This window comes from Gymnoscopelus braueri, assembly GCF_963280865.1.
Source record: "Gymnoscopelus braueri genome assembly, chromosome: 7".
NCBI lineage: Eukaryota > Metazoa > Chordata > Actinopteri > Myctophiformes > Myctophidae > Gymnoscopelus > Gymnoscopelus braueri.
In genome coordinates, this window is record NC_137608.1 from 32,439,968 (window position 1) to 32,467,927 (window position 27,960).

A 27,960-nucleotide genomic window follows, 5' to 3' on the forward strand; every position below is an offset into this window, starting at 1 on the left:
TCGGACACTGGGATCTACACTTTAACCTCTTTCCTGTGAGAAGTCACATGACAGCAGTGGGAGAACCTCCTGACTCCCTCTCCTCTCCTCTCCTCTCCTCTCTTCTCTCTCTGGTGTCTATCGACTGTTTTGTCGATCGGGGATATTATTGTTATTAAAGCCCAGGGAGTGAAGATGGCGGACACGGCCAGGGATCCTCCACCGGACCAGACCGACTTCCAGGAACTGGAAGACGGGGAAGATCTTTTCCCAGAGCCGGCCACAACACAGGAGGTGAGGAGGGGGTGGTGTGGGTGGGTGATGCGAGGCCGAGGAGGGGACCACTCCACTGGGCGTGATGCTTCCATCTGACACATAAACACTGGAATCCTTTTTAACTCTGAGAGTTTACACATAATACAAACCAAATGGACACGCAATGGGTCCATTTAGTTACATGTGTACACCCTCAGAGTTACAAATGGATAAAATAACACTGGGGATGTTACTGTGTGCACTGTAATTCTAGCTAAGACTAGCTCAGTGTTTTCATGAAGTGCATACTTGCGCATTAAAACGCAGAATGTGTATATATTTGCCCTCTTCCGGGTTGCACTGTGTCAGTCAGGTCAGGTGACAGTCAGTCACAGGTAGCCAGGCAGAGGGCCAGCCAGGCTGGCAGTCTCTCACCTCCTGTGAACTGCTTTTAAAGTCAACAATCTGTCTGGGCCCTGACTCAAGACCCCTGATTATCTCAGAAGGAGAGGGACCCTCCCCAAATTCTTCTCGTCCACAAGTTCTAGCTTGAAACAAATACATGCTATGTGTACCTTGCTGTTGATGAATTGAATACATAGGACCACAATGGAAACAAATATGCCTTTTTACCCAAAAGTCTTACTGTACCTCGTGCTGTTTACTGTACATTTCTGTCTAATAAAGTATCCAATCAATCAAAAACTAAGCCTCTCCAAGAATGAGTTAAACATAGGCAGAGAAAAGGGTTTGAATGGTATGAACCTAAAACCTAAATTAGCTTACAGAACACCTCAAAATCATATTTTGGTCATAAGAGTGGAAACAAATACACAAGCAGCTCTCTGGTTATACAAATACGTGGCATAGCAAATAAAGAAGAAAAAAGTAAACTTCTGTCCTGACATAAGTATTGTTTGTGCACAAGTGCATACTTAGTTAATTTTACTTTTAAAGGGGCATGAAACTCTAGGCTGATTTTGTAGTTTGTTTTCCATTTCATGTTAAAAACTAGCCTGGAATCCAGATGGAGGTGCTCGTTCAGCGTTTTTTTTAGAAGAGAGGGAAGAAAAAAAAAAATAGCCGAACATAGCGAATCAGTGTGGATTCCAGGCTAGTTCAAAACTATAGCATAAGGCTAACCTTATCAGGCTAACACATCAGTGTGACCAGACTGCTCCTGCGTTGCTTACTAGCCTGTCATGTTTTATCCTTCTGCTGTTTTTCACCTGTGTAGGAAAACAAACTACAACATCAGCTCAGCCTAGTAGGCGGGTGCAGTTATGGTTTGACCCAAAACAAATTGCAACAAAAGGTTTTTCAATGGATTATTGTAGTATTAGGTGTACTTAATAACATATTAAAAGTTTACCAAAATCGGACCACTAGAAAGGTAACATTTTCAAGATGGCCGCCGCCAGTTCCTTAAAAAGACCATTACTCCTTCATTATTCATCCTAGACAAGTAATGTTGGTGCCTAACCCCATGTTTTGGTAATCTTGAAATCTAATTAGCATATATAAATTATAGTCAAGTGATTACAAGTTCAATTATAAAGGAATTGGTTATAAGCATGGTTATAAGCACATATATATATATATATATATATATATATAACAATGTAATTTGACATTTCTCCCTTTTCTACATAATGCCCAGGATTGGTGAATTGGTAATTCACATTCTGTTGAAGCTTTCAGGAGATTTCTTTTCATACCAAAAAGGAATACATTCATTATTACTGGGTGGTACTGTGACATTTGTAAACATTGTAAGTCAGCACAGAGCTATCACAACATTTAGTGTCTACTGTCTTGGGTAGGGGTGGTAGAGGAGTGTGGCCGGATAGGGTTCAGATTTGCGTGTCACAGACATCTTATTCCTGAGATTGTAGTAGTTGTGTGGGGTTTAAGTGCAAAATTAATTTCACATGTCTTTTATTTTGTGATTGGTACTGCTGGCAATAACCTTGAACTTTGATCTTTTTTTCTGGATAATTTTAACTTTAAAATTTGATTTGAGGGGAGAGGACGCTCTGAGCCATAATGATAAGTCACTGGGGGCCCCTGGGAATATTAATGGTCAGCCACCAACCAGACACCGACTCTCCTGTGAGCCAGTCAGACATAGGGACACCCCTGACTGCCTGACACACAGTCATGCACCACGTGGAGGTCTTACAACCACAACTATGTGGGGGGGGGGTCCCTCCTCACTAACTATGCCCACTCACGAGTGCCCATCTCGGGCATAGGAGCCAGCATGGAGGTCCACTTGGGACCAGTGGGACTATCCAGTGAGCCAGGCGACATAGGGATACTCCTCTCAGCCTAACGCATAAGCTTCATTTCTGCCTCCTCCTCACTCTGTCCTCCAGCGTGAGGTGAGCGCAGGCTCCCTAAGCCACTTGGAGTGAAATCTGGCAAGATACAATTGTATCTTTCATGTATCGTTTGGGGAACTGTCTTCGTTGAAATGCGTGGCGTATAATTTCTCCTCCTCCACATGACAACCCTCCGAGCTCTGGAATAGTCCAGCAATCCAACTGTGTGACACGTCATAATTGCTGTCACTTCAAAATGACGCTCCTTGCCTCCTCACCTCCTCGCTCGGAGGCAGGGCTTAGGCAGGAGTGGAGGACTTGAGGATGGACACTTGAAAATTGGAATTTGGCTATCGCGATGCACAACGTGCATCAGGGGCTGACAAGCCCCATTCTCTTTAGCTGCCTATGAGCACTCGTCCTGAGCTCCCAAGTGCCCACTATAGCTTTAATGGGACATGTCTGAGCCAACTGTTGAAGGTTTTGCACCTCGGACATGGGGTAGAGGAGAAGCTCAGGGTCTCCTTAGCTCCTATAACTTTGCTCTTCTGTGCTCCAAGTGCCCAGGGAGCAATCCAGTGACCCCCACTCCCATACTCCCCTGTACCCACCTGAGGGGAACCCTAGGCCCACTAAACTCTACACCAGACCCCATTTTACCTCCTCACACAACCCCACCCTCATACTCCCCTCTGCCTAGGCACCCAGTAGAGAAATGGGTTCTGACAGCTCTGCACTAACCTCTGTAGCCACCCCTCTTTACACACTCACACTGATTGCCTTCCTAATGTGTTAAAAAAGTTTTTCAAAATGTTGTCTACAAGATGACAGTTTGATTCACATTTGATCCGCAGAGCTATCCAAAATGTTTCAATATTGCAAGCAATACTATATCAACTGACAATATTCTCTTTCTCTGCAACCTTCTGAATGACTGAAAATTTTGACTATTGTTTTGTTGTGTTTTGAGGATATCTTGAAGCCTTGTTCCAGTAAAACAAATATAACTAGTTGAAACGGGTGAACATTTCAGAGGGTTTTAATAGAGTCAAAAACAAAATATTGGATTTCACAATTATCTAAATGTATCTCTGCAATTTGGACAAGTCCTGTGGATTTCTATGCCCCCAAAACATAGGGTTAGACACAAAAAGTACTTGTCTAGGATAAATAATGAAGGAGTTAGGTTATTTTAAAGATTTTTTGGCCATTTTGGACGCCATCTTGAAAATAACACCTTTCCAGTGATCAAACTTTGGTAAACTTTTAGTATGTTATTAAGGACACCTAATACTACAAAAAACTGTTGAAAAACGTTTTGTTGCAATTTGTTTTGGGTAAGGTGCTTTTTTTTCATAACTGCACCCGCCTATAGGGTTTCATGCCCCTTTTTAAAGTACAGCCGAAAATATCTGCAGTCATGATTGGGACAAAGTTACTAAAAACTGGTGCTCTGCAGAGCACATATCTCCGCCAGGTTGGGTGTGTCTTGTCTAGAGTTCTCAACGGGCCGTAAAAGTAAAGCCCAGCCAGGCCCGAATGAGTTGAAGCCTGCGCCCGACCAGAGCATGATCATAACGTACATTTATGAGCCCGAGCCCGTTCATGCCCAGTTCATCTTCCCCAACAGCGTCATGGCAGTCTTCAGTAACTAGACTTCCTGGAGCTGGCAGCGGAACTTCAAAATAAACCTCGCAATGATTGTGCAACCCGAACTCGACCCGACCAACTTGCATAAATTGTTGTCCGGAACCCTGGGGCCAGGCTGAAATTGCAAACTCTAGTCTGGTCTGGAGGTTCAAAGCTCTGTGTGGTTCAACCCCAAGCCCATTGCTGTGTAGCTGAGACCTGCATAACTCCCTTTTCACTAGGAATTACTTCACAATACAGAAATTAAATACTCTTTAAGTACCATTTCAGGTCATCTTTGATAGTACATAAGCCTATGGCATAGTCTAATCTTGACCTACAGTATGACATTACATTAAAACATAGGCTGGGCTGCCTACAGAGTAGTTAGCGGTTTGTAGTTTGTCTTTCTCTGTAGGCTGTTCATTAGCGGCCATTGTAGGCATTGTACTGTCACCACCCTGTCTATACACTGAAGAGAGACAGTCTTTTTAATTAAGATTTAAAGCTACAATACAGGCATTATTTCAATCAATCTGTAATTAATATAATTAGCAGATCTACAGCAGTGGTTGGAGGTGGTCTCCCTTTACTCTTCAATTGAGAGATTTTGACCCTGTTGTTGTCAGGTAGGACACCCACTGGTTGACAAATTCAGTCAATTATTATTCGAAGCACACCGGACACTAAAGGTGCGTTCGGATAAATAGCACTGAGTACACTGGCCAATACAAACTAATACGTGAGTGCGCTCCCTAATAATGCGCATTTCCGAACGCACCCTAGATGTGCCGCCATCTTTTGTTGTAGTTTGGACATCATTGTAATGACCGTTATCCACCGGGAGAGGGAGACAACGGACATAAATCTAATAGTGTAGCTGTTGCTAATGGTAACACACCCTGTAATAAACGATCAAAAGCAGTTTAGACACGTTTTATCGTATATAGCATGCTACATTTCATGTATAGTTGCTGCCTAGTCATGGTCACACTTTGGGCTTCTATCATTGTATCCAGTGCAGTACTGTGTTGCTCAGTGGCTAATTACTACTTTATGCGGTTGCATCTATCAGGGATTTGTCATTCTTATTATGCCGGAAGCACTTTCCACCAGTACTGGCCTGGGTATTGTGGCAATGAAGATTCTTGTACTGCCTTTTCCATTCTCTTCCCTTCCTTACTACCCACTCTATTTTTCCTCCTTTTTACAAGTGCACTGTGCAGATATGTTATGAAAAATAATCATATATTGTCCACGCAAAAGGTGAATGCCAAGTCTGCAATCATGCCGTGGTCAAGATGTGGAAATATTTGTAGTGGCACTGGCATATCCTCTTCTGTACAACTTTGCAATCGTAACTCTTTCCCCCTCTTCCACGCACGCACGCACGCACGCACGCACGCACGCACGCACGCACGCACGCGCACACGCACACGCGCACACACACACACTGACAGGTATGTGGTGATGCTCACTGCGATCGTGAGACAGGCAAGCTTGAAAAGGCCATATCCATACCCATGTTTGGATGTCATCGTGCAACCTGCTCAGTGTAGGGTTGTGGATGGGCCGTGGTTGAACTTTTTGCAATGGGATGCATTAATACAAATAATATATATAGTCCAATATCGCCATAACAGATACTGCACATAGAAAACACAAAATAAAAGTCTTAATAAGTGCATCTTTAGTAGTTAGGGAAAGGCTGGCCCTATTCTGGTAAGAAGAGTTATTGTTTATGACCTCAAGACAGGGATGTGAGTTACTCAACATCTGTCTCTCACTTGCGCACACACAAACACATACTGTACACAGAAAGCCTTGTTTTTAGAACACGTCACAATTTTCTGTCTTCACTATCCCCACTGCCTGAGCTCTGTTCCTGCACTGTCATAGCTCTCTTTCTCTGGTGCACTGTGTGTGTGTATTCATACTTGTGCATGCATGCATGCACAGGTGAGAGTGTGTGTGTGCACACTTTCTGTGAGTGTGTATGAGTGTTTGCATCTCTGCTGTCGTTTGTCAGTGGTGTCCCTGTTAGAGTCATTGGGTCTGTCATCCTCCTTCCTTGTGATCAGCGGAGTGAGTCTGGGCTTTTATAGTTAGGACGCTCCCTTGACTGTGTCCAATAAACACAGAATACATTGGACCTGCACGTGAACTCCTATGACCTTATATACACATAGCCTACATACATACAAAAGCTTTATGGCGGACCACTGTGTTAAGTGGAGTTTTGCCTACACAGATCTGTAGCGTTAATTTATCGCCACGGTTAAATTAACAGCACAGATTTCAGTCTCTGGCTTTAACCTGCCACTTTTTCCTCCATGGTCTGCAGCCTGTGCAGCGATTTTGGCAGATAAATGGAATTTCAGACAGTCTGCTATGTCAGTTAGGCAACTAAAGTGATGGAGGTTCATTCATTGGCAGCACTCAGGGACAGATGTTTTTTTTTGGATTTCAGTTTTTAGGACCATTCGTCTACTCACCACCAAGCCATTCACCTTTCTGTTTTTCTGTGGATTGTGTTCACAATAGTGTTACAGAATACAGATAATTGAGTTTATGTTAAAAAAAAACATGTGACACTGGTCACAACAAGCTGGTGTTGAACCGAGGACATCACAATCTAGGGATGCATGATATTGCAATTTTGTCTGATACCCGATGATCGATACCGATAACCAATACCCATATTGCATTTACCTTACACCTGTTATACAGTAACTCTGTTTCTAGGTGAAAAAAATAGAGACTTCTAAAAAAGACAGTGCCTTCTTATTACCTGATTCTTTAGGCCTAATGCACATTTTAGTTGAAGCAACTTGGCATGTAGTAAAGATGTAACCTTTATCTTTACTTAAAATGTTTCCAACTTGTTTGCTTTTATAAGTTTTATTTGTTCAGACAGACCATTTTGAAAGCTTCCCTGGAAAACACTGATTGTTGCAGCCTTCAATCATCACAAAAGGCTTTTTCAGCTTTCGGCTGTCTGGATTATTTTGCCAATGCTGATTTCACTGATATTGCATTTTATTTAGTAAATATTGTCCAATACCGATATGATGAACGATTAATTGTGCATCCCTAAATCTATGCCTTTGATTGTTGTAAATGTGATATATAAATAAAGCTGGATTTGATTTGATTACAGTGTAGTACAAATAGTATTAACCCATTGAGAACTGGAACGCATCTGTGTCACTTTAGATTTCTTTGGCTATTCAAAAATAGCAGATCTACAAGCTCATAGCGCGGCACCGAGTGCCGCGCTACGAGCTTGTAGATCTGCTATTTTTGAAAAATCGTGAAAATATTTTTTAAATATATTTTTTCCGAAGAATTGTTAAGACTTAGAATTTTGTAGACGCGGCCTCAGGTCTTAATGTTAACTGACTGAGGCTCTCTTAAGCTGTCCCGTCTACTGCTAGCTGACCAATGATACCAATAGACTGACCTGAGAGAGTGCGTCCAAAGGCCTGTGGTGTCCCTTTCTTGCTCTAGCATACCCGTGGAATCTCACGTTTCTCCTCCTATCGCCTCTCTCTTACATGGTTTTGCTTGGATCACAGGAATATTTCTGAGTACAATGGCTCTGGTAAATGTCTTTGTAAAATGGTCAGACAGAGCTAAAAATGGATAGGTTGGCCACTTCCTGGTTATCTGATATGAGAGATGAGATTTACTGGAAATTCATGCTTGCAGAACGAGGGATGCACAATTCATTACGTGTAATAAGAAAATGTATGATCATGGAATATCATTTTGCCTGCATTATCTGAACTTTTAAATGACCATGGCTTCTGCGCTTTAAAATGCCCACGTTTTGAAATGCATTCATGATTTGATTTGTCTGTGATCACAATATCTTGCACATGATTATCATGTTGGATAATCAGTCATCAACAATAAATCACTAATGTAGGATAAACCGCCACACACACGCACACACACACACACACGCACACGCACAGTCGCACACACACACTTTTGCTGAGTAAGGAAGAAGGAAGCGACTCTTTATCATCACTCACATCCTCTCCTTTCCTGTCCGCTCATTCCTCAACTCCTCACATCCTCCATTCATCCTTTTCTTTTATTCTGTCCTCTCAGCTAATTCTTCTGTCCTTTCCTCTCCACAGCACCACGTCTTCCTTCCTAACTCTTAACCCCAGGACAGTTCAACCCTATCTTGAGTACTGGAATCCTTATGTGAACCCAACAAGTATTTGGTCATAGGTATTCACAACAAAGAAGCAAGGAAACTGAAGCAAGGAATTTCGTTATATAATATCTTAAAATAGCAGATCTACAAGTCACATTGTGAGCTTGTAGATCTATTTTCACAATTTTCTTTGCTTTTGGTAATTGTTCATTAATAGTAATCGAGGCAAAGGTTTGAAATAATCGTTATGATTTTAAGTCATTTCGCCCAACCCTACTTTCTACGGGTCCGCTTCTACACTGCAAAATCATTTGTCATTTTAACCCGTTCAATCCGGGGATGCATCTGTGGCATCTTTTGATTTCTTTGGCTATTCAAACATAGCAGATCTACAAGCTCATAGCGCTATTTTTGAAAAATCGTGAAAATGTGTGCAAATCTTTACATTTTTTTTTTTAAAGGGAACATTTTTGACTCAAATCTTTGCTATTTCAAAATATTTTGAGATGGGGGGCCGCGGTCAAATACATATAATTTTGGGGGTCCTTGACATGAAAAAGCTTGAGAATCACTGATATAGAAACATATGTTTTTCAAAAAAACTGTAGGATTTAGAAGACATTTGTACAATCCCCCAGAAACAAAGATATGAGTAAAAAAATTTGATAAAAAAAAATGTATTCAAAAGATTCGCACAAACTTTCACGCTTTTTTCAAAAATAGCATATCTACAAGCTCGTAGTGCTGCACTCGGTGCAGCGATATGAGCCTGTAGCTCTGCTATTTTTGAATAGCCCAAATAAATAAAAAAACTACACAGATTCTTTCCCGGTCTCAATGGGTTAACTAAGTAGATAAACTTGACGCTCAGAATTGTACAGTGTATGTTTCTCTTGTGGTGTTTCAACTGTGGTCTGCATTCAGGGACGTTCTGTGGAAGAGCAGATCAGAGGGGCTGATTGTGTTTCCTGTATCTATTAGCTGTCAGGAAGAGAGCAGGGCTTGTGCCATGATCTGTGGTTAAGTCAGAACGATGAGACATGGCCCGTAGGGAGAGCGTTTCACTGGAATATGCACACATACAGATGTGGTTGTTGTGCAACTTCTGCTTTTTTATTGTGTGACCTGCCTGCACTGAACAGTCAAAGAAAAATAGTAAAAGTAATAATAAAAAATCTTCTAACAAGTCATATTTCCTGCCACTTCTCTCTTTAATTCCTAACGATGGTCCTGACCTTTGTATTCTTTACTATTTTGTTGCTGGTGCTGCAGTAGAATGTGTGTTTTCAACACTCATTAATCTTTATACAAGTTGGTGGAATTCTATAACCTTGGTTTGACTAACCAGGAGGAGGAAATTAATTATTTTAAAGTTACTATCTAGAATGAGTCCTGAGCTAAGCCTTTTCCTCAAACGCAGATTAAGTCCAAAACTATTCTTGGATCAAGAAGGTTTATAGCAGTTTTTTTTATGAGATGTCCATATTTGAAGTTGCTCAGAAAAATATCTATGAATCTTGAATTTGGTGTAGGTCACTCAGGTCTGTCCCAAGACCTACAGTAATGTGTGTTTGTGTGCGCGTGTGTTAGCAGTCAGAGCCTGCCAGTCTGCCAGCGGAGGATGTCAGTAGCAACTCTAATGGACCCAAACAGGACGCACTCTTTGATGATGACCCTGAAGACCTGTTTGCAGGTACACACACATGCACGCTCGCGTCCACGCACGCACGCACGCATAGCTTATTGACATCCCAATTTGAAGAAGTTCTACACCACAGGTTAGAAAAACAAACTAGAAGTCCTGGTAAAATTCATAAAATAGTACATATACTGTACATAAAATACATAGCAACAACAAGGCAGCCTAGAATTGTGCATAGTTGAAGTTGAACTACGTTTGGCATCTTCAGCACCATCCAGTGGACAAACATTCATACATGACTTACATTCAGGCAGACAGAGGGACATACTCCTCATTACAATAGTTTCACACTCAACTATTACAAACATTAAAAGACCAAACTTGATGATGCCAAAAGTAAAATGAGAAATTAGATATGTTTTCAGAAGTGATTTAAAATATGTATAGTCTAACACTGCTTTTTCTCAAAGTATTTTGACTAGTTAGTCATCCTATCTGTTTGTGGAATGCCATGTGTACACTTAAGTTTGTAACTTCCTCATTCCCTCACAGACTCAACTAGACCACACACACACACACACACACACACACACACACACACACTCGCACTCACACTCACACTCACACTCACACTCACACTCACACTCTCATTCTCATTTTCTTCGTTTCCTTCTGTAGTTTTTGTGTGCAAAAGAAGCAGCAGAGATGAATACTGTACACTTGCGTCCCTGGCGCATGAACACACACGTACTGTGACCTAACTTATTTTGTGTGTGTGGTGTGTTTTAGAAGCAACAGAAGAAGTATCATTGGACAGTCCAGAGAGGGACGTCCTCCTGTCTGATGGCCCCTCCCCTGCTATTACTCCTATAACCCCGCCCATTTCTGTGATCACGCCCCGCCTTACGCTGGACCACGATGACCTGTTCACACACACGTCCTTTGATGAGGTACACATACAAACACACTTTGACCTGCTCACATACACTTCTTTTCACAAAGACAGTGGGCCTCATTCACTAAGCTCGAGTTCGCACATCATTTGTAGTTGTACTTATACGGATATCTGCAACTTTCTACGTTCAGACTCTGATTCATCAATCTTTTTTTTTTGTGCGTGGATTTGGACAGACATACACTCAAACTCACGTCTGCCTGGGAGCAGACATATGGGACTAAAGCTTGCGTACCTGTCATTAAAATGCCTTATAATTCATGCAAAATCAATCACAATAGTGCCAAACCTCAAATAAAATATTTGTCATCACATATAAAAGAAAAGAAAAAATATGTCAAACGATCTATTGATTGAATGCATATTATAGGCTAGACATGATACAAATTCAAACCGATTTGTATTTATTTATCCAATGATGAAAATAGACTATTATGCCTTAATGTCACAGGAGCCAACAGACTCACCTCCATGTTTGTCGCCATTAAATGATAATATATTGATCACATGAACACCACACAGTAGCCTAATAAGTCTTACCATCTGATGAGGATACAGTATGGATGAAATCTAGCTGTGTCCAGATCCATTCCCCATTCCGACATAGGTGGATAGGATATGTTAATCCAAAAAACAGATTTCCCCTCAGTAATCAATAAAGCTCTGGTCTATAATCTATGGATAGCAGCGTTCCAGTATGCCCTGGATTCCAGCATCATCTTTTTTACCTCAGAAAAGGTGAGCAATGTTCAGTAGAAAAGGCTTAATATCCTTTCCATGGTTACGGTCCCCGCAGCCTATGGGATCAGTAGGACTAGTAGGAGTAGCATGGAGCTTTGGGGCTGACAGTATACACACACCCACCCACACACACACACACACACACACACACAATGCCACTCACTCAACGGCAACAGACAGCGCTACAAATATTTAAAGGACATCCTTTTATAGGCTGAGGGCCGCTTTGGATATCATGTCCATAGCACTAGCTACGACACCGGGTCGTAAACACACCACACCACTGACCACACGCCAACAGGATGAAATGAGCATCTCTCCAAAAGTGTAACTATGCATAGTAGCAAAAGGAGTGCATAACCCAAAAGCCTGCATATAGTTTGGGTGCGCACAATCCCCGGGTATGGACTTAGTAACCCAGCTCACCCAGGGATATAGCATTTATTTTGAAGGTTTAGGAACCTTGTGTCTCGTGCTAAGCTTAGGTTTGTTATCCATTAATTAATAATTCAAAGTAAAATGCTGTTATTGTTCTGTGTAGATTGAAGAGGAAGAAATTGGAGACTTGATTGACATGCAAATAGCAGTGTCTGATCCAGAGAAAGTTGGTGAGTACACTAGATAATACTGACTCTTACATCCTATTTAGCCCCCCTACATACGTACATACATTTATGTATGTTCATAAGCTATATCAGGTGTTGGTAACCTTTTTGACATGAAGTGCCAAGTTTTCATTTTCTTGATAGTCAGTGTGCCATATCAACATTAAGTTTAATTATGACACCAGTCACGCCACATCCAAATTAAATATTTCCAACTGATTTTGATTGTCCATAGGCTATACATAAGAACCTTTATTTTTTCTTCTTCAGAAATATTTCCTTTGATGATCATTAGACTCAGAGCGATAACCCCACCTATCTCTCAGACTCAGTGTTTGTTCAGTAACAGCAGTCTCCCCGTCTCTCCAGCTCTTTAATAAACAGAAAATACATTTTCCGGTAGGTGTCAAAATCTCAGCCAATCAGGAGAAAGTACCCATTTTTAAGCTTCATTTTGATAGTGTTCCAGTTCCAATTTTGCCTGCTCATTTCTTAGTGTCATCACTTCCAATTTCACTTGTTTAATCTATATCCTGATTGAGTTCTCTATCCTGATTGGATAAAATTGGAAATGAAACTGAAACTGAAACGAAAATGCATTTTCTGTTTTATAAAGAGCTGGAGAGACAAGGAGACTCCTTTTACTGAACAAACACTCTATAGCAATGAGTACTATCAGAATATAGAGCTATTTAACACTTATTTTAACCAAAGAAAATCACTTACCCTACCTTTAACTGACTAAACTTTTTATGAATATTTAATTTTTAAAAGAAAAAACCTCTCTCTCAAACTTATGCCAGTGTGCCAGTGATCACCCTCCCCGTGCCAATGTTGGCACCCGTGCCTAAGGTTGCCTACCTATCATAGACTGTGAGTGTGTGTGTGTTTACACAAGAGTAAGATAAACAAGTTGTAGTGTCAATATTGTTTCGATGAAAATTAAAAAATGGGGGTGGTTTATGTGTGTGTATCTTCCAGGTGACGGGATGAATGCTTACATGGCCTACAAAGTATCTACCAGGGTAAGCTAACGCTTGATTGTAGTGTCCTGTGTAGGATGTCGGAGCAAAAACCACTCTAGCAATTCTATAATGACTTGATATAATGAAACTATTCATAGCAGAAAAAATAAACTCCATACATCTTGTTTTTTGTCACATAACCGTATCTACCTGACATTGTATGATAATATAGTAAATTGAATCAAATCTTTTATGTAATTAAGATTTTAAATGTAACCTTTTCCCCTCTGTCTCTTTGTGTGCATCTCTCCGTTGCTATCTCTCTCTCCCGCTGTTGCTCAGACTTCTATGTCTATGTTCAAGACAAATGAGTTCTCAGTGAAGAGACGTTTCAGTGACTTTCTAGGCCTTCACAGCAAACTGGCATCCAAATACCTGCACATAGGATACATAGTCCCTCCTGCCCCAGAGAAAAGCATTGTGGGTAAGTCAACATCATGGATTAAAGTTCTCAGTCGTCACGATTTCATAGAAGCCAGCATGCCAGCATGTCGCGCACCGAACATAGCAGATCTACAAGCTCGCAACACATCCGGCTGCGACGCGTTGTGAGTTTATAGATCAGCTAATGCCTCAAATCTACTATCTCCTCCGTAAACATCATCAAAATGTCATGAGATTTTTTGTATTTTGCAACATTGTTCATTTTGGCTGTAGTTTACTTGATAAATGCTAAAAAGAAATGTGTAAAGATAAGAAAAACAGAAAGAAAACAAGGCTAGTAAGTGAAACCTATCATATGGCTGTACCATGTATCGGCATTCGGCAATGTGCAACATTGTAGGCAATTTGTTAGAGGGATAGTCAGTGGCAATGTCTATATTGTGAAAAAACGTATTCATTGGATGAAAATACCAAGGGGGAAGGTCCTATGTTGCAGCTTAATTGACCCTGCAGATGGACAGCGTACATGCTTAATATGCATTTTAATTAGACATGCTTCTCTGCCTTATGTTAATTCCTTATGTTAATTTGTCTCTAGGAATGACCAAGGTGAAAGTCGGGAAGGAAGACCAGTCTTCTAATGACTTTGTGGAGAAAAGAAGATCTGCCTTAGAAAGGTAATTAAGTCACAATATTGAGTGCTGGTAATTCTCCAGCTGCAATAGGGTAAGATTTTTCATCAGAGGCGAAGGGGCGCTCCAGATGGACAAAAATGGATGTTGTGTGGAATCTCTGGCTGATAAGTTAAGTTAGAGTAAATGTCAAATAGCAAATTGAAAGTGACCATATGATGTACTTTTCCATGTCAAACACGGAAGAGGAAGTAATCACTTCATAGGGGTCTCTGTGACGTGTTTCTTCGATATGGGAATATGAAAATGCGTTGGTTAGGCCACTGGTTCTCAACATGGGGTCCGGGGACCCAAGGGGTCCTTAACCCATTAAGACCGGGCGATTCTTCTAAACCAGTAGTTCTCACACTTCAAGGTTCTTAAAAAAAAAAAAAATAGCAGATTAATGCAGATATATATTTTTTAAAGATTTTTTGGGGGGCTTTTTTATGCCTTTATTTTAGAGAGGGATACGGAAAGTAGGCTGACAGGAAATGGGGAGAGAGATGGGGGTGGGGGGGTGACACGCAGCAAAGGTCGTCGGGAACGGGAGTCGAACCCGCGACACGCTCTCAGTCTGGCATTGCAGCCTAGGGTGCCTGGACCGTCACGCTACGGCCCAGGCCGATGGCAGATAATTGTAGTCTGTAGCTCTGAGAGCGACGATAACTTCATTAGTATTGCTACTTCAACCTTAACCCTACTAGACATCTCAAATAGAGGGACAACTAAGCTAAAGTCCCTTAACTGGGTTTATACAGTTATGAGGGCAAGACACACATTCTATCATGCAAATACTTATCTATTCACTGATCCAGCTCTTTTTCTCGGATACATGCAGTCTCTCTTTCTCCCCTCTCAGGCTTCCTTTCACTAGCACACCTTCCCTCTCCCCATCTTGGTGTTAGATGGCTAGTTAGAGTGCTGCGTTGTCAGGTTGTCAGCAATAAAGTAGGAGGTGAGATCCTCAGCACTGGAAAGATCAGACCTGTTCAGATCTTTACTGCTTCAAAGGTTAAACCACAAATATTAGGTACATCATTATCACAACACACACACTGCCACCGCAAGGCTGTCAGCGATATACTGACACACACACACACACACACACACACACACACACACACACACACACACACACACACACACACACACACACACACACACACACACACACACACACACACACACACACACACACAATAATCCATGTATACACATAAAGACACACGCACAGCTACAACAGAGGCATGTTGTTTAAGTGTTTGTTGTGTGTGTTGATATGCTTGTACATGTACACGGCACGCCCACCTTTGTGTGTCCGAGTCCTTGGTGTGTGCATTTATCCGTGAGTGTGTGTCCAAGGGTTCATGTGAGCGTGCGTACGTGTGTGTGTGTGTCCAGCTTTTGCCCTCCTGATGGATTGAATAAAGATGAGGTGAGGGCTAAAGAGGGCGGGGCTGACATTCTGCTGCCCTTTTCTACGCCAGCAGTGATTGACAGGAAGGTCAGCCAGTCTCCTGAGCCCAGTGACAGCTGATGGGGCTCAGAGCTGGAGAACTGCAGCCTGATGGATGCTGCTGGCTCACAGATACACATCGTAAAAAATATCACCAACTGTGATGTCAAATATTGCAGTCTATTGTGATCAATGTTAAAGTCTTCCTCTCTGGTGTTAGCGCTGAATTGCTGCTCAGGTATTATAGTTGTGATGTTGATGGAGCGCGTCCGAATCAACTTTATTGTCACATCACCACCACACGAGTAAGGATGTAAAAGAGTGGGTGAAACTCTTCTTCGTACAAGCTTCCTTACTTCCAACTTTGGTACTTACGTACAATAAAGGTCTAGAGGTACATTTTAAAGGTAGGGTAAGTGATTTACTTTGGTTAAAAATAAATAAGTGTTAAATAGCTCTATATTCTGATAGTTCTCATTGCTATAGAGTGTTTGTTCTGTAAAAGGAGTCTCCCATGTCTCTCCAGCTCTTTATTGAACAGAACATTTATTTTCAGTGCTCTCTCCTGATTGGCTTAAATTTTGTCACCTACCTGAAAATGTACTATATTCTGTTTGCTAAAGAGCTGGAGAGACTCCTGTGACTGAACAAACGCTCTGTAGCAATGATTACTTTCAGAATATAGTACTTTATCCTTTTTAACAAAAGAAAAAAGAAAATACCCAAAAATATCACTTACCCTACCTTTTAATGTTCTATCTTTTATTGTTTATACATTTACATTTTAAATATCTCCCATAGGTGAATGGATATGCATTGAACCAGAAATATAGCCTCTGCCGAGTCGAATCATTCAGAATGGCTGGGAGTCTAGGATGCTAAAAAGACTTATTGCAAAGAGTAAAGATAATCTTACATTCATTTCAGATGAGTATCATTAGAACAGAATCCTTAGAACTAATTATTAGCTCACTTGTTTTTTTTGCTGCCTCATCTAAAACATGTTTTGAAGTTTGGAATGCTGATTAGTTGCCTGTCTCCATGACAATCTGCCAACTATCCAACCACGGAACCGTGTAGACTATGGGAACTCTCTCTGTCAACTTCAGTAAATATAACTATAGCGAGTTAACAAGAGTTACCGTGATTCTCATACAAGTGCTTTGTCCTTCATCACAAACATTACAAGCAACCAGTAGTATGTCTTACAAGGGTACGAGATATACTGCACAACTCAACATTCATGTCAAGCTAGAAGGTCAGATAAGCGGAAAGTGAGTGTCAGATAAGAGATTAGGTTTAAAGTGATTGTATTTGGTTGCCAAGATTTTGTTCTGGATGAATAGAAAACATGAATATTGTCTCCATCTTGTGTCCTGTCTACCAGATATCTGATGAGAACAGTGAAGCACCCTGTCCTGCTGAAGGACCCAGATGTTCTGCAGTTTCTGGAGAGTTCAGAGGTAGAAACCAGATGTTTTACTCAGAAAAGCCTCTGTGCTGGTTATGCTGACACTGACAAGTGAATATATATATATACTTTCCACTACAAGAAACTACTTGAAATAGTCAGGAGTTGTTAACCACTTAAGCCTTATATAATCTGCTGTATGATGAATAATGAAAATAGCCGATCTACTAACTACTCACTTGGAAATCTGCTATTGACGCAAATTTCAGAAATGTATTATATTTTTTGGGAAACTTTGCGCCTATATAATAATGTTCAAAATTAGGGATGCAAGGATTAAAGTGGTTAAAGGAGAATTAAACCCGTGACCTCCTGGAGTTGCTCACAAACCTGTTATACTGATAGTCAGAAAATAAATTCTACCACACTGCTAACTCTATAGCCCATTTCATAGCGTGTTATACAGAGTATGGACTGAACGATCCTCACCATCACCATCCTTATAGCGCTGCAGCTAGTGGAGATACAAATACAGAAATCTAACAAGCAAGTTGCACGCTATGCCCCTTTGTGCTTATTTTAAACTATGCTTATTATTATCATTATCTTCTTGCTATTTTGTGTTGTTGTATCAGCACAGTCTTTGCAGACTTTAGGGTTTAGTGTGTGACAAATAAACCCCTCATTATTCTTGATTCTACTGTCCTTTTGTACTGTAAAGGTAAAAACGCCCCAAACATAAGGAAACATTCACAGAATAGTCCTGGTTTGGGAAAGGAAAACACTAGAAGAAGAATCTGTTTCAGTTTTTCAGTCGGCTTGAACCCTCACTTCCTTTACCCGTAACTGGGAGCCGCAAACTTTCCAACAGGGGCAAACAAACAAACAAGGGCCCCTGTTAATGGCTAGAAACTAACTGGTTTTATTGGCTTCCCAGCTATTTTCTGCCTCATTTTATTGCCGGCCATCGTTTCAACAAACCCTCTCTAATTCTTTGTTATCAGGCCTCCTTTCTCCATTTAAACCATGTTGGGGGGATTAGGTTTAGAGCTAGCCCGGTGTCATTTGGGTCCCAGAATAAATGGCCCGGTGTCACAGCTTTAAACAGATGTATCGGTTGGCCGCCTGACCGAGCGTGTCCCTTCATCCATCTGTCCGTCTGTCTATCCCCTCTTAATGAAATGCAACTAGAGAACCTAGGAGGGGACAAATGGGACCACTCTCAATTGAAAGCTATTTTTGCCCTCCTCCCTCCTCCCCCCCTCTGTCACCTCTCCTGAGGGTCCCAGGGCTGTGGTTTTCCCCAGGCTGCTGCCTGCTCTATTAAATGAGATTGTACTGGTCTTTGGAGGGAATTTACTACTGTCAGCTTGGAGGAAAAACCTAGTATCTCCACTTAAGTAAACTTAACTAGAATGGAGGAAAGGCAGACTTGTTTTCAGATTGGCATCCTGTTTTGGAGCTGAAGGTTGTCTTTTGTGGGATGTGGGTGCTGGTGAGTTATAGAGTTACACGGTTTTAACATTAAAGCATTTGTATGAAATATGAGAGGTGAGAAAACCCGACAACACCTTAAAGGCTAGCTGTGGCTTAGTGTTACGAGCAGCAGCTACAAAGACACAAAGGAAAGATAGAAAAGATAAACGGTTAACAGGAGCTGGATTAAGAAACATTGTAAGACCTGGATGACGGGAACAGAGAGACAAAGACAATCAGAGAGTATAACAGAATTAGAGCAAGACAGACACATAATTAGTGAGAAACTGAGTTAAAGATTGCAAGACAGAGAAAAACAAACAAAAGCTTAAAGACAAAGAAAAATGTGGGGAAAAGGACAGCGACAGAGAGAACCAGACAGAGACTTGAGAAAACTATGTGAGAGAAACCGCAAAATAGAACAAAAGAGAAATGGAGAAAAACAAAATGAGATGTGAAAAGAGAAATGTGGGGTGCGTTGCATCGTGGGATACACTCCTGGGGTCATGGGCCTGTTTTTTTTTTCTCTCTTTTTTGCCTACTAACCAGTTTGTTTGTACCTGCTAACCCGTTTGTTGGCCCCTATTTGTCTTGGTTTCCAAGCTGCCGCGGGCCGTTAGCACCCAGGCACTGAGTGGAGCGGGACTCCTTCGTATGGTCAACAAAGCTGCTGATGCTGTCAACAAGATGACCATCAAGATGAATGAATCAGACGCCGTAAGATATATGAATGAATGAATTAAGGACAGCATGATCCCTAAGATTAATGAATAAGATGCTGTAAGAGAAGAACAAACGAATGAATGAATGAATGAATGAATGAATGAATTAACAAGATGGAATCAAGAGGAACAAATCAGATGCCGTAAGAAAGATGGGGGGGAGCGAAGAATGAGTGAATGAATGATTGAGGGGAGGAAGAGATGGGGTATATGTCGGAGGTGTGGAGGTGATGGAGATATGAGGAGAGGAGAAGGTGGAGAAACCTGGTGGAAGGAGAGATAGAGAGAGGAGGGGTGGATGAAGGGATTGATGGAGGTGGAGACGAGAAGGAGAGGAGGATAGAGGGAGGAGAGAGAGGCAAGAGAGAATGATAAAGGGTGTGAGGGGTTCATCAAATGGATTTATGTTTACATCTGTGCCTTGAGAAACCATGATGTTTACCTCTTTCTCTCTCTCTGTGTGTGTGTGTGTGTGTGTGTGTGTGTGTGTGTGTGTGTGTGTGTGTGGTAGTGGTTTGAAGAGAAGCAGCAGCAGTTTGAGAATTTGGACATCCAACTGAGGAAGCTTCATGCCAGTGTAGAGTCACTGGTCTGTCACCGTAAAGGTATTGTGTGTGTGTTCCTGTTTTATACCCACCAGGACTCCCCGGATGTTCATCTGTGGATGTCCTGTTACCAGTGTGGTGACAGAAAATGCAGGCGGCTATCACCTGATAGTCCTGCACACATTCATGCAAAGATATGCATGCTTGCAATCTAACAATCTCACAATATTGTCCTCTCCTCTCCAGAGCTGTCGGTGAACACAGCGCTGTTTGCCAAGTCGGCGGCCATGTTGGGTAACAGTGAGGACCACACAGCTCTGTCGCGGGCGCTATCCCAGCTGGCGGAGGTAGAGGAAAAGATAGACCAGCTCCATCAGGAACAGGCCAATGCAGACTTCCACCTCTTTTCTGAACTTTTGGGGGACTACGTACGCCTTATCATTGCTGTCAAGGTAAAATGAACGCTAGTTCATTCTACTCAAAAACAGAGCAGAGTTAATGTCTTCGGCTACTAATCGCACAGTGGCAGGAAAAAAACTGTTAAAAAGCGTGCCCTGTGGCTGGAGATGCTCTCTGGCCTGTGGTGTCTCAGGTTGCATCCCGAGTCCCTACTACTAACTACTTCAATTAATACATTTGTAAAGCTAACGGTGATCCATCACCAACGTAACAACGTAACATGCCCATTTGGAGACCACTTGAAACTGGATTTTCAGGCCGCTTCACATCCTGAAAATCTAGTATTTCAAAAAGTATAAAACATAAGGAGTGCTGATCTGTCCAGTGGTTTGCAAGATTAGCTCTGGACACGCTCCTCATTGACGGCTGCCCTCTTGCAGAGCCACACCTGGTCCCATTCATGCCACATTATAACACCTTTCACTACACCATAACACCATTGTCTAGTAGTCTCTATTCTATTGGCTCCGTTGTTGCATTTGCCCCTTTAGAGCTAGGTTAGGTTAGGTTAGTTGCATTATATAGAGCAGAATAATTGCCCCTGTACTGCTGACTTACCCATCTACCACCCCTCTTGTTTAAGCTGCTGGATCTCTAACACCAAAGTCCAGGTAGGATTGACTCACTGAAAGATAGAGGACAGGGCTGAGTACAAGACCAGGCTGAGCAAATGGACCAGAGTAGAGTAACAATGATAACATATCCTAACTATAATACAGTATCCCTCAACTGCTTACACCCTTGCACTATTAGAGGCTGGATAGCTCTGCTGCTGATCCCTTATTGTTATTGGCAGTATCCATATTATTTTTCTCAATAAAACTGCCTTCCCATGAATGAAAATGCAGACAATTTTGCACGTAGCTCCAGTCCCAAACCATGTACAGTGTACTCAAATATGGGGCCTATTCTCCCGATGATGGCGCCATAGCAACAATCAAAAATAAATAAATATGTGTTTGCTAAAAATCAGCAGCTCAAATCAGAAGAAACGTTCAGCCTAATGGAAATGATTATGAAGTCCATCACTGATTTTCTCCTAAATTTTAAAACGGATTAAATACTACTAGTCTTATGTATTTTCAGCAAATGGCAACAGCACATACAGGAAACATATCTGACTGAAAAGGCTACTGTAAACATTTACTGTAAATTCTTGTATACTGTCCAATCATCTTGAAAATAAATAACAAAATTGAAAATAAGTTTGCTTAGTGTGCCAAATTTCACGATTATCGTGAAAGCTGGTTTTCCATGGAGTACACGGTGCTCCATAGAAAAAAGAGCATATTTAGCTGTTTTTGTTTTCAGTATCAATCAAACACACAAACTTACTTACACAAAAATTACATTCATAAAATCTTCACCCTTATGTGTTGCTTTTGTTTATCAAACACATTTTCCTAATTTCTCCTCATCTATTTCCCCCCACAAATGTGCAAAAACTCCATGTCATCAAAACGGCTCTGTTGACACGACCTGTTCAGGACCTACCAGCCTGTAGTGTTGAAGGTTGTGAGTTCAAGCCCTTAGTGGTACTTTGTAGATTTGACTGAGAAGCAAATGCCAGGTGGCTATGGAATGTTCTATTGCCTGTATTGTTTTAACTGAACTAAATTGTTTCTCAATACCAATGAGGAACCTTGAGGTTTGCGCAATAAAATGCTAATTGTTATTATATTTCTGCATGTTACAAGGCCTAAGTCAGCCTTATCTAGGGAAATGCACAACAATTCATTTCTATAAATATGTCTTAAAGCATTTAAATACACCTCATAAATACTGTATGCAAAATATCTGTTTCTTATTCCTCTTCATCTCACTCCTATTGGTTATACTGTTTACCTATATGGCCTACTAAGGCCGCAGCCTAGTGGTAACTGTAAGAGAGGCAGTCTCATAATCAGGAGGTTACCAGTAAGCCTCCCGGCTCGCCCAGCATGTTGAAATATGCTGGGCGGGACCCCTAACTGCTCCCACTGAGTGCTTCTGAGCAGCCACCAGCTGTGTAAAGCTGCAACTGAATTTCCCATGGCATTAATTGTCTACCTTGTGACACAGTGGCTCAGTGGTTAGAATCATTGCCTCACAGTAAGAAGTTGCAGGGTTCAACCCCATCTGGAGCCTTTCTGATATGGAACTTCCCTCTCTCTCTTCTCCTTACCCGGCCCTGTGTCATTGCTGCTTGCAGCTATAATTGAATTGGATCTTTAGTGTTACCCACTTGAGGCCTACAGTTTATACTTAGTCGCACGATAAATAGCGCAAATAGATACAACTACAAGCTTGTGAACTTGTAGATCTGCTGTTTTTGAAACATTTAGACTTTTTTTTGCTTATGACATGCACAAAATGTGGACGCCAGGATGAAAGTAGTTAATGAACATGAAAGTGCCCTTTTTAGTGATATTCTCTCTAAAACACTAATTTAACCTCTCAGCGTCTCTCTGATCAAATAAGGTGACTTGCGCCGCTTCTGTTATAAAAAGGCCCACTGCTCATACTCTTTTTTTCCCCCTGGTGTTTACAGTTAACAGCCCATTTTAAATCAATACATTTTTATGACCAAAGTTACATCCAAAACTCCTACTAAACACGAAACTTCTGTACCAACAGTTCTTCAGGTGGGACGGAAGATGAGCTTTGAAGTAGAGGTGGAACAGTTAATCAAACTTATCGATTTATTCGATTAAATATTTTTATTTTAAGGTTTTTTTAAATACAGAAAATAGTAGAAATCTAGTCTAGACATGCTATTTTTGGTATTTTGTTGGGCATCGTTTTCTTGGGCACCTAAGTATAAAAAAGTGCTCAAGTTCTTGACTAATCTATTTAGTTAATTATAAAAATGTATACATTTTATACAAAATTATAAAAAATAAGAAGATATATTAAACACGCTTCTCGATTATTTGATTAATACAAAAAATAATGGATAGAACAATTGCTAAGAAAATTATTGATAGTTGCAGCCGTACTTGGAAGTTTTTTTTTTTTTTACCACCACTCTCACTAAAATCATTTTGTTAGTGTGCATGTGTTTATGCTTCCAGACATTGTCTGTATTTTAAAGTGTGTTTTGGCTCATTTCCAGGGAGTGTTTGACCACCGCATGAAGACGTGGCAGAAGTGGCAAGACACCCAGCTGCTCCTGCAGAAGAAACGGGAGGCCGAGGCCAAACTGCAGTACACCAACAAGCCCGACAAACTGCAGCAAGCCAAGGATGAGATCAAAGAGGTAGGAGAGAGACCCAGAGACAGCAGACAGGCACAAGGAGAATAATAAGCAGACAGAATGTAGAGAAAGGAAAAATGGAAAAGAAAGTGGAGTGATAGAAATGGAAATAAAAGGCCTAGAAACTTTACACTAGAATGTGTGAGTAGTATTTCTACTACTACAGATAATAATAATGAGATGCATGGATGTACATAATAATATAATATTGTGGCAGCAATAACACATTCAGGCCGGCATGTTGTTAGTAAAATGAATGAAGTGCACCTAACCACTTAAACCATACATACTTAGTTGACCGGAGTGCCCCAGGGTTCTATACTAGGCCCTCTCTTTTCCCCTCAAAACTAAATATCTATGCCCCAGAATAGGGACGCTAGGCTTCATGTGGCTAAGGATTAAAATTCATAATAAAATGTATAGTACAATTTCCCTTTGGCCTGTGAACTGGAGCAGAATTCAGTTTTCAGTCAAACAAGATAGAGCAGAGGATAGGAGAGTATAATTTACTGCTGTAGCTGTCACTAAACAAATTCATCCTCTATCATGCTTTGTCAAGATATACCACGTACTCTCTCTCTCTCTCTCACACACACACACACACACACACACACACACACACACACACACTCCCTATACAGTAAACACACACACACACACACACACACACACACACACACACACACACACACACACACACACACACACACACACACACACACACACACACACACACACACACAGTAAACGGCGGAGGAGAAGGGGAACTACCTTGGCAGGGGGTCTGGTATTAAAAGAGAAAAACTGTCAGAGGCAATGTACAGGGAGAGAGAGCCTGTCAGATAGTGTCTGTAGAGGACAGGCCAGTAGAGTTACAACCAACATTTATTTTGAGAAAATGAGAGTTTTGAGGGGTTGTCAAGAGACAGTGTTTTGGTTTGGTGCCTTGACAACAGCCAAAGAGAAAACAACAACCCCCCACCCCCCTTCTCTCTGGTGCTGCTACAGACCAGCTACCTGGTGGAATTCCTAAAGTGCAATCTGTGTTTGGCCTGAATAGAAACACAACCGTGTCAGAATTGAAGATGTGGTGTTTTTGGTGTTGCTGCCTTGAACAAACTCAGAACTCGGATGAAACGACAGTTCCAGTAAACTCTGTGTTACTACGGGTCAAGTCAAAGTGTTCCATGCTTTTATCTTAAGTAAGAAAATAGTTTAAAAAAATATATATATAGAAAGAGAAAAACAACTAACTATTAAACAATAGACCTAACTTGGTAATGTTCATCACCAACAAAATATTTAATAAAACACAAATGTGTGTTGGTCCTAATAACTAATTTTAAACAATTCTATTTTTTAAATAACTTAGGTGTGTGTGTGTTTTTGTAGTTTTCATGTATCTCGCTGCTTGGATTTTCTCTCATCTCCTCTGTCAGATCATTAACCCACACTGCCCCCTGTAGGCAGTGATAAGTAACTGCACGCAGAGTTACTTTTACCTACTTTTGTGTAGATTCAGATTCCTGATCGTACTCTGCGCGTTTCCACAATTAAATCTTTCAACCGTTATATACTATCAATATATCATTTTGTCATCATCAATCAAAATACAACCCTCATAATTGACATTTCAAAATTGTTGTTTCAATCACTTTCATCTTTTTCCTAAATTAAATTAATTTTAGCCTGTACCTCATTTTTGCTGGCTAAACATCACATCGCACCTACCTAGGTTGCTGCCAGCTTCTCTCTCTCTCTCTTTCTCTCTCTCTCTCTCTCTCTCTCTCTCTCTCTCTCTCTCGCTCTCTCGCTCTTCTCTCTCTCCTCTCTCTCTCTCTCTCTCTCACTGCTTGGCTGAGTCTGTGGAAGCAGTGCCTCCACACAATGAACCTTTTCTTTCTAACCGCTCCTAACCAGCTAACTGCCTGCCTTAGTACTATCTGGAGATTCCTCTCTTTATGATTTTGAAGCACAAAGCGTTTTTTCTCCCTGCCTTTAAACATTTGTTGCATTTTCCCTGCCATGCCTTCAACCAGGAGATTGAGGAGGTAGGACCTGCCCCTGTTTGTTTGTTTGTCTGTCTGTCTGTCCATCTACACACCTTTGTTTGCTGGCATTTACCCGTTTAGAAATTGTTTTGTAATTTCCTGCCACTATCATGCTACCATCTGTTACTTTCATTAGTTGTTTTGCGTTCTCACTGCTCAAGAGTCCAAAGTCACATGAATTTGTTTGTCATAATGAACTGTCTAGGATCTTGGTGAACACGATTATCTAATACCTTTTCACAAATTTTAAGCATCCGCTACTTTTTATAATTTATTTTACATGCAAACCCCTTCATGTGACAAATTATTCATCTAGCCTAATACAAGCTTATTTTAATTTTAATACAGTAGCTTAAATTATTGGATTGTTATAGGATAATATCATTCTAATTTGTACATCATTGTCTTTCTGCATAACATCACCCAAATAACTGGACTAAAAAAGGTGCTCATTTTATGAGCCTTTTAAAACCCATGTAGCTAGATTGTGGTGGCCAGCATCATTCAGTTAGTTTTAATAATGTTAATACACATCATCTAAACTACAAAATGTGCGTCTCAGTGTGTACAACCAATTACTGGTACGGATGGGAATGACTAAATATTATATAAATACAATATACAGGGTTGTGTGAGCAAAGTACTGATTTTCCAGGCTTAGCAGTTTGAATACAAATTCAATTCATCTGGGTTTTAAATTAATATAGTGGAGAAAAGTTAAGCAAACATCCATACATTTTGTTTTCAGTGAAGTTGGTATAATTTCCCATCCCTACTCACCGGTACTCCTGTTCAGCTGAGAATCTCTAGTAACAGTTTATACTTTATGTATGCTTGGGGTCAATTCACTTTCAAGCCAATACTGAATATTCAGTATATTCAATTTAAAAAGCAAAAAGCCGAAGTTAAGTCTTGAGACAGTGAGCTTACATAATACTCAAATAGAAACATACAGAGCTGTGTGAGTTGTAGACCAATTAATCTCCGAAGGAGGTTTTATGTTTCATAATAACTTCATAATTAAATGTACTATTTGCTAGTATTCTGGCTTGTAGCATGCTATTATCACATCTAGCTAACCATTATGTTGATGTTTGGAGAGAAAACCTTTATCTGTATTGGCTATACTGAAAGTGAAGAAACTCTGATTGTGGTGCTGAGACAACTTCCTGTTGTTAACCATTGCCTTTAAAATGGACGCCTCAGCTCTCATCTGTAAGCCATTCTGTATCCCTCATATCTATAAGTATATCTAAGTCAGCTTAATTCGACAATCCTACACTTGAAGAATCATCTAAGTCTGCCTTAAGTTTTGATACTTATCTAAAGATGAGTTTAAAACGAACAAACAAAACATAATGTAGTTATCTATCTGAAATACTTCTGTTGGGGATGCAGAATGGTGCAACTAAAAGCAACCATTGAATTGTTGCTGTGGTACTTTTGAACTTCTATGGTATTTAAAGCATCTATCTGGCTGTCTGTCTTTCTGTCTCCTTCTCTGTGTCTTCATGTTCCAGTTGGAGGGGAAGGTCCAGCAGGGGGAGAGAGATTTTGATGTAATTTCCAAAACCATCCGCAAGGAAGTCAGCAGGTTTGAGGTTAGTTGACTGGATTGACTGATGAATGAATGTATTTCCATTATGGCGTCATTTAAGCCAGAGACGGTGGTACTTGAACATCAAAGAAAAAAACATTTCTTTATTAATGTGTCTTTATTTTTTTTCTGCAGAAAGAAAGAGTGAGGGACTTTAAAACGGTCATCATTAAATACCTGGAGTCACTCGTCCAGACACAACAACAGGTACAGTGTAGAGAAACAAAACAAAAACACAGTATTACCTTCCTATCCAGGAAGTGTTCCCTTCACTGTCCTTATAATTGTTCTTTCTCTCTATTTCCACAGCTGATAAAGTACTGGGAGGCCTTCTTACCTGAAGCAAAGGCTATCTCATAGACTGCTGACGAGCTCAAGTCAAATTACACTACCCAGAAGGCACCTCTCTTCCCCATATCTCCCTTTCCTCTGTTTACGCTCAGAGGAAAGAAGCAGCGAGGAAGTGAATCATCTATTACCTTTTCATGGCTGCCGTTATTAAATACCACTGTTTTAATTTTACTGTTAATTTCACTCAATAGCTCACACCCGTCTTGTATACTCACCCCCCCAATCCCCCTCAAATTCTGAGCTACTATATATACCTGTGATGTCATCAAAAGA

The 27,960-nt window shown here is 40.8% G+C and overlaps 1 protein-coding gene across 2 annotated transcripts; it reads left to right on the forward strand.

Moving 5' to 3' along the window:
- Positions 1-48: 48 nt before the first annotated feature.
- snx2 (sorting nexin 2) lies at positions 49-27,901 on the forward strand. Of its 2 annotated transcripts, none has more exons than XM_080434471.1 (15): positions 49-273; positions 9,949-10,051; positions 10,790-10,950; positions 12,238-12,304; positions 13,283-13,326; positions 13,609-13,750; positions 14,309-14,387; positions 17,228-17,303; positions 19,331-19,444; positions 19,961-20,054; positions 20,241-20,446; positions 23,548-23,691; positions 27,260-27,340; positions 27,472-27,543; positions 27,646-27,901. In XM_080434471.1, exons 1-15 carry the CDS (start codon positions 175-177, stop codon positions 27,694-27,696), a joined length of 1,533 nt encoding a protein of 510 aa, XP_080290597.1. In that variant the 5' UTR covers positions 49-174; the 3' UTR covers positions 27,697-27,901. The 2 variants fall into 2 exon arrangements, with proteins under 2 accessions (XP_080290597.1, XP_080290598.1); XM_080434472.1 differs by having other exon boundaries at positions 9,952-10,051.
- The last annotated feature ends 59 nt before the right edge of the window (positions 27,902-27,960 follow it).

Coding starts and splice junctions, on each gene's coding strand:
- snx2 (XM_080434471.1), top strand. CDS start 175: ATGGCGGACACGGCCAGGGATCCTCCACCGGACCAGACCGACTTCCAG. Junction 20,447..23,547: donor GCCTTATCATTGCTGTCAAG/GTAAAATGAACG, acceptor GCTCATTTCCAG/GGAGTGTTTGACCACCGCAT. Junction 27,544..27,645: donor TCGTCCAGACACAACAACAG/GTACAGTGTAGA, acceptor CTATTTCCACAG/CTGATAAAGTACTGGGAGGC.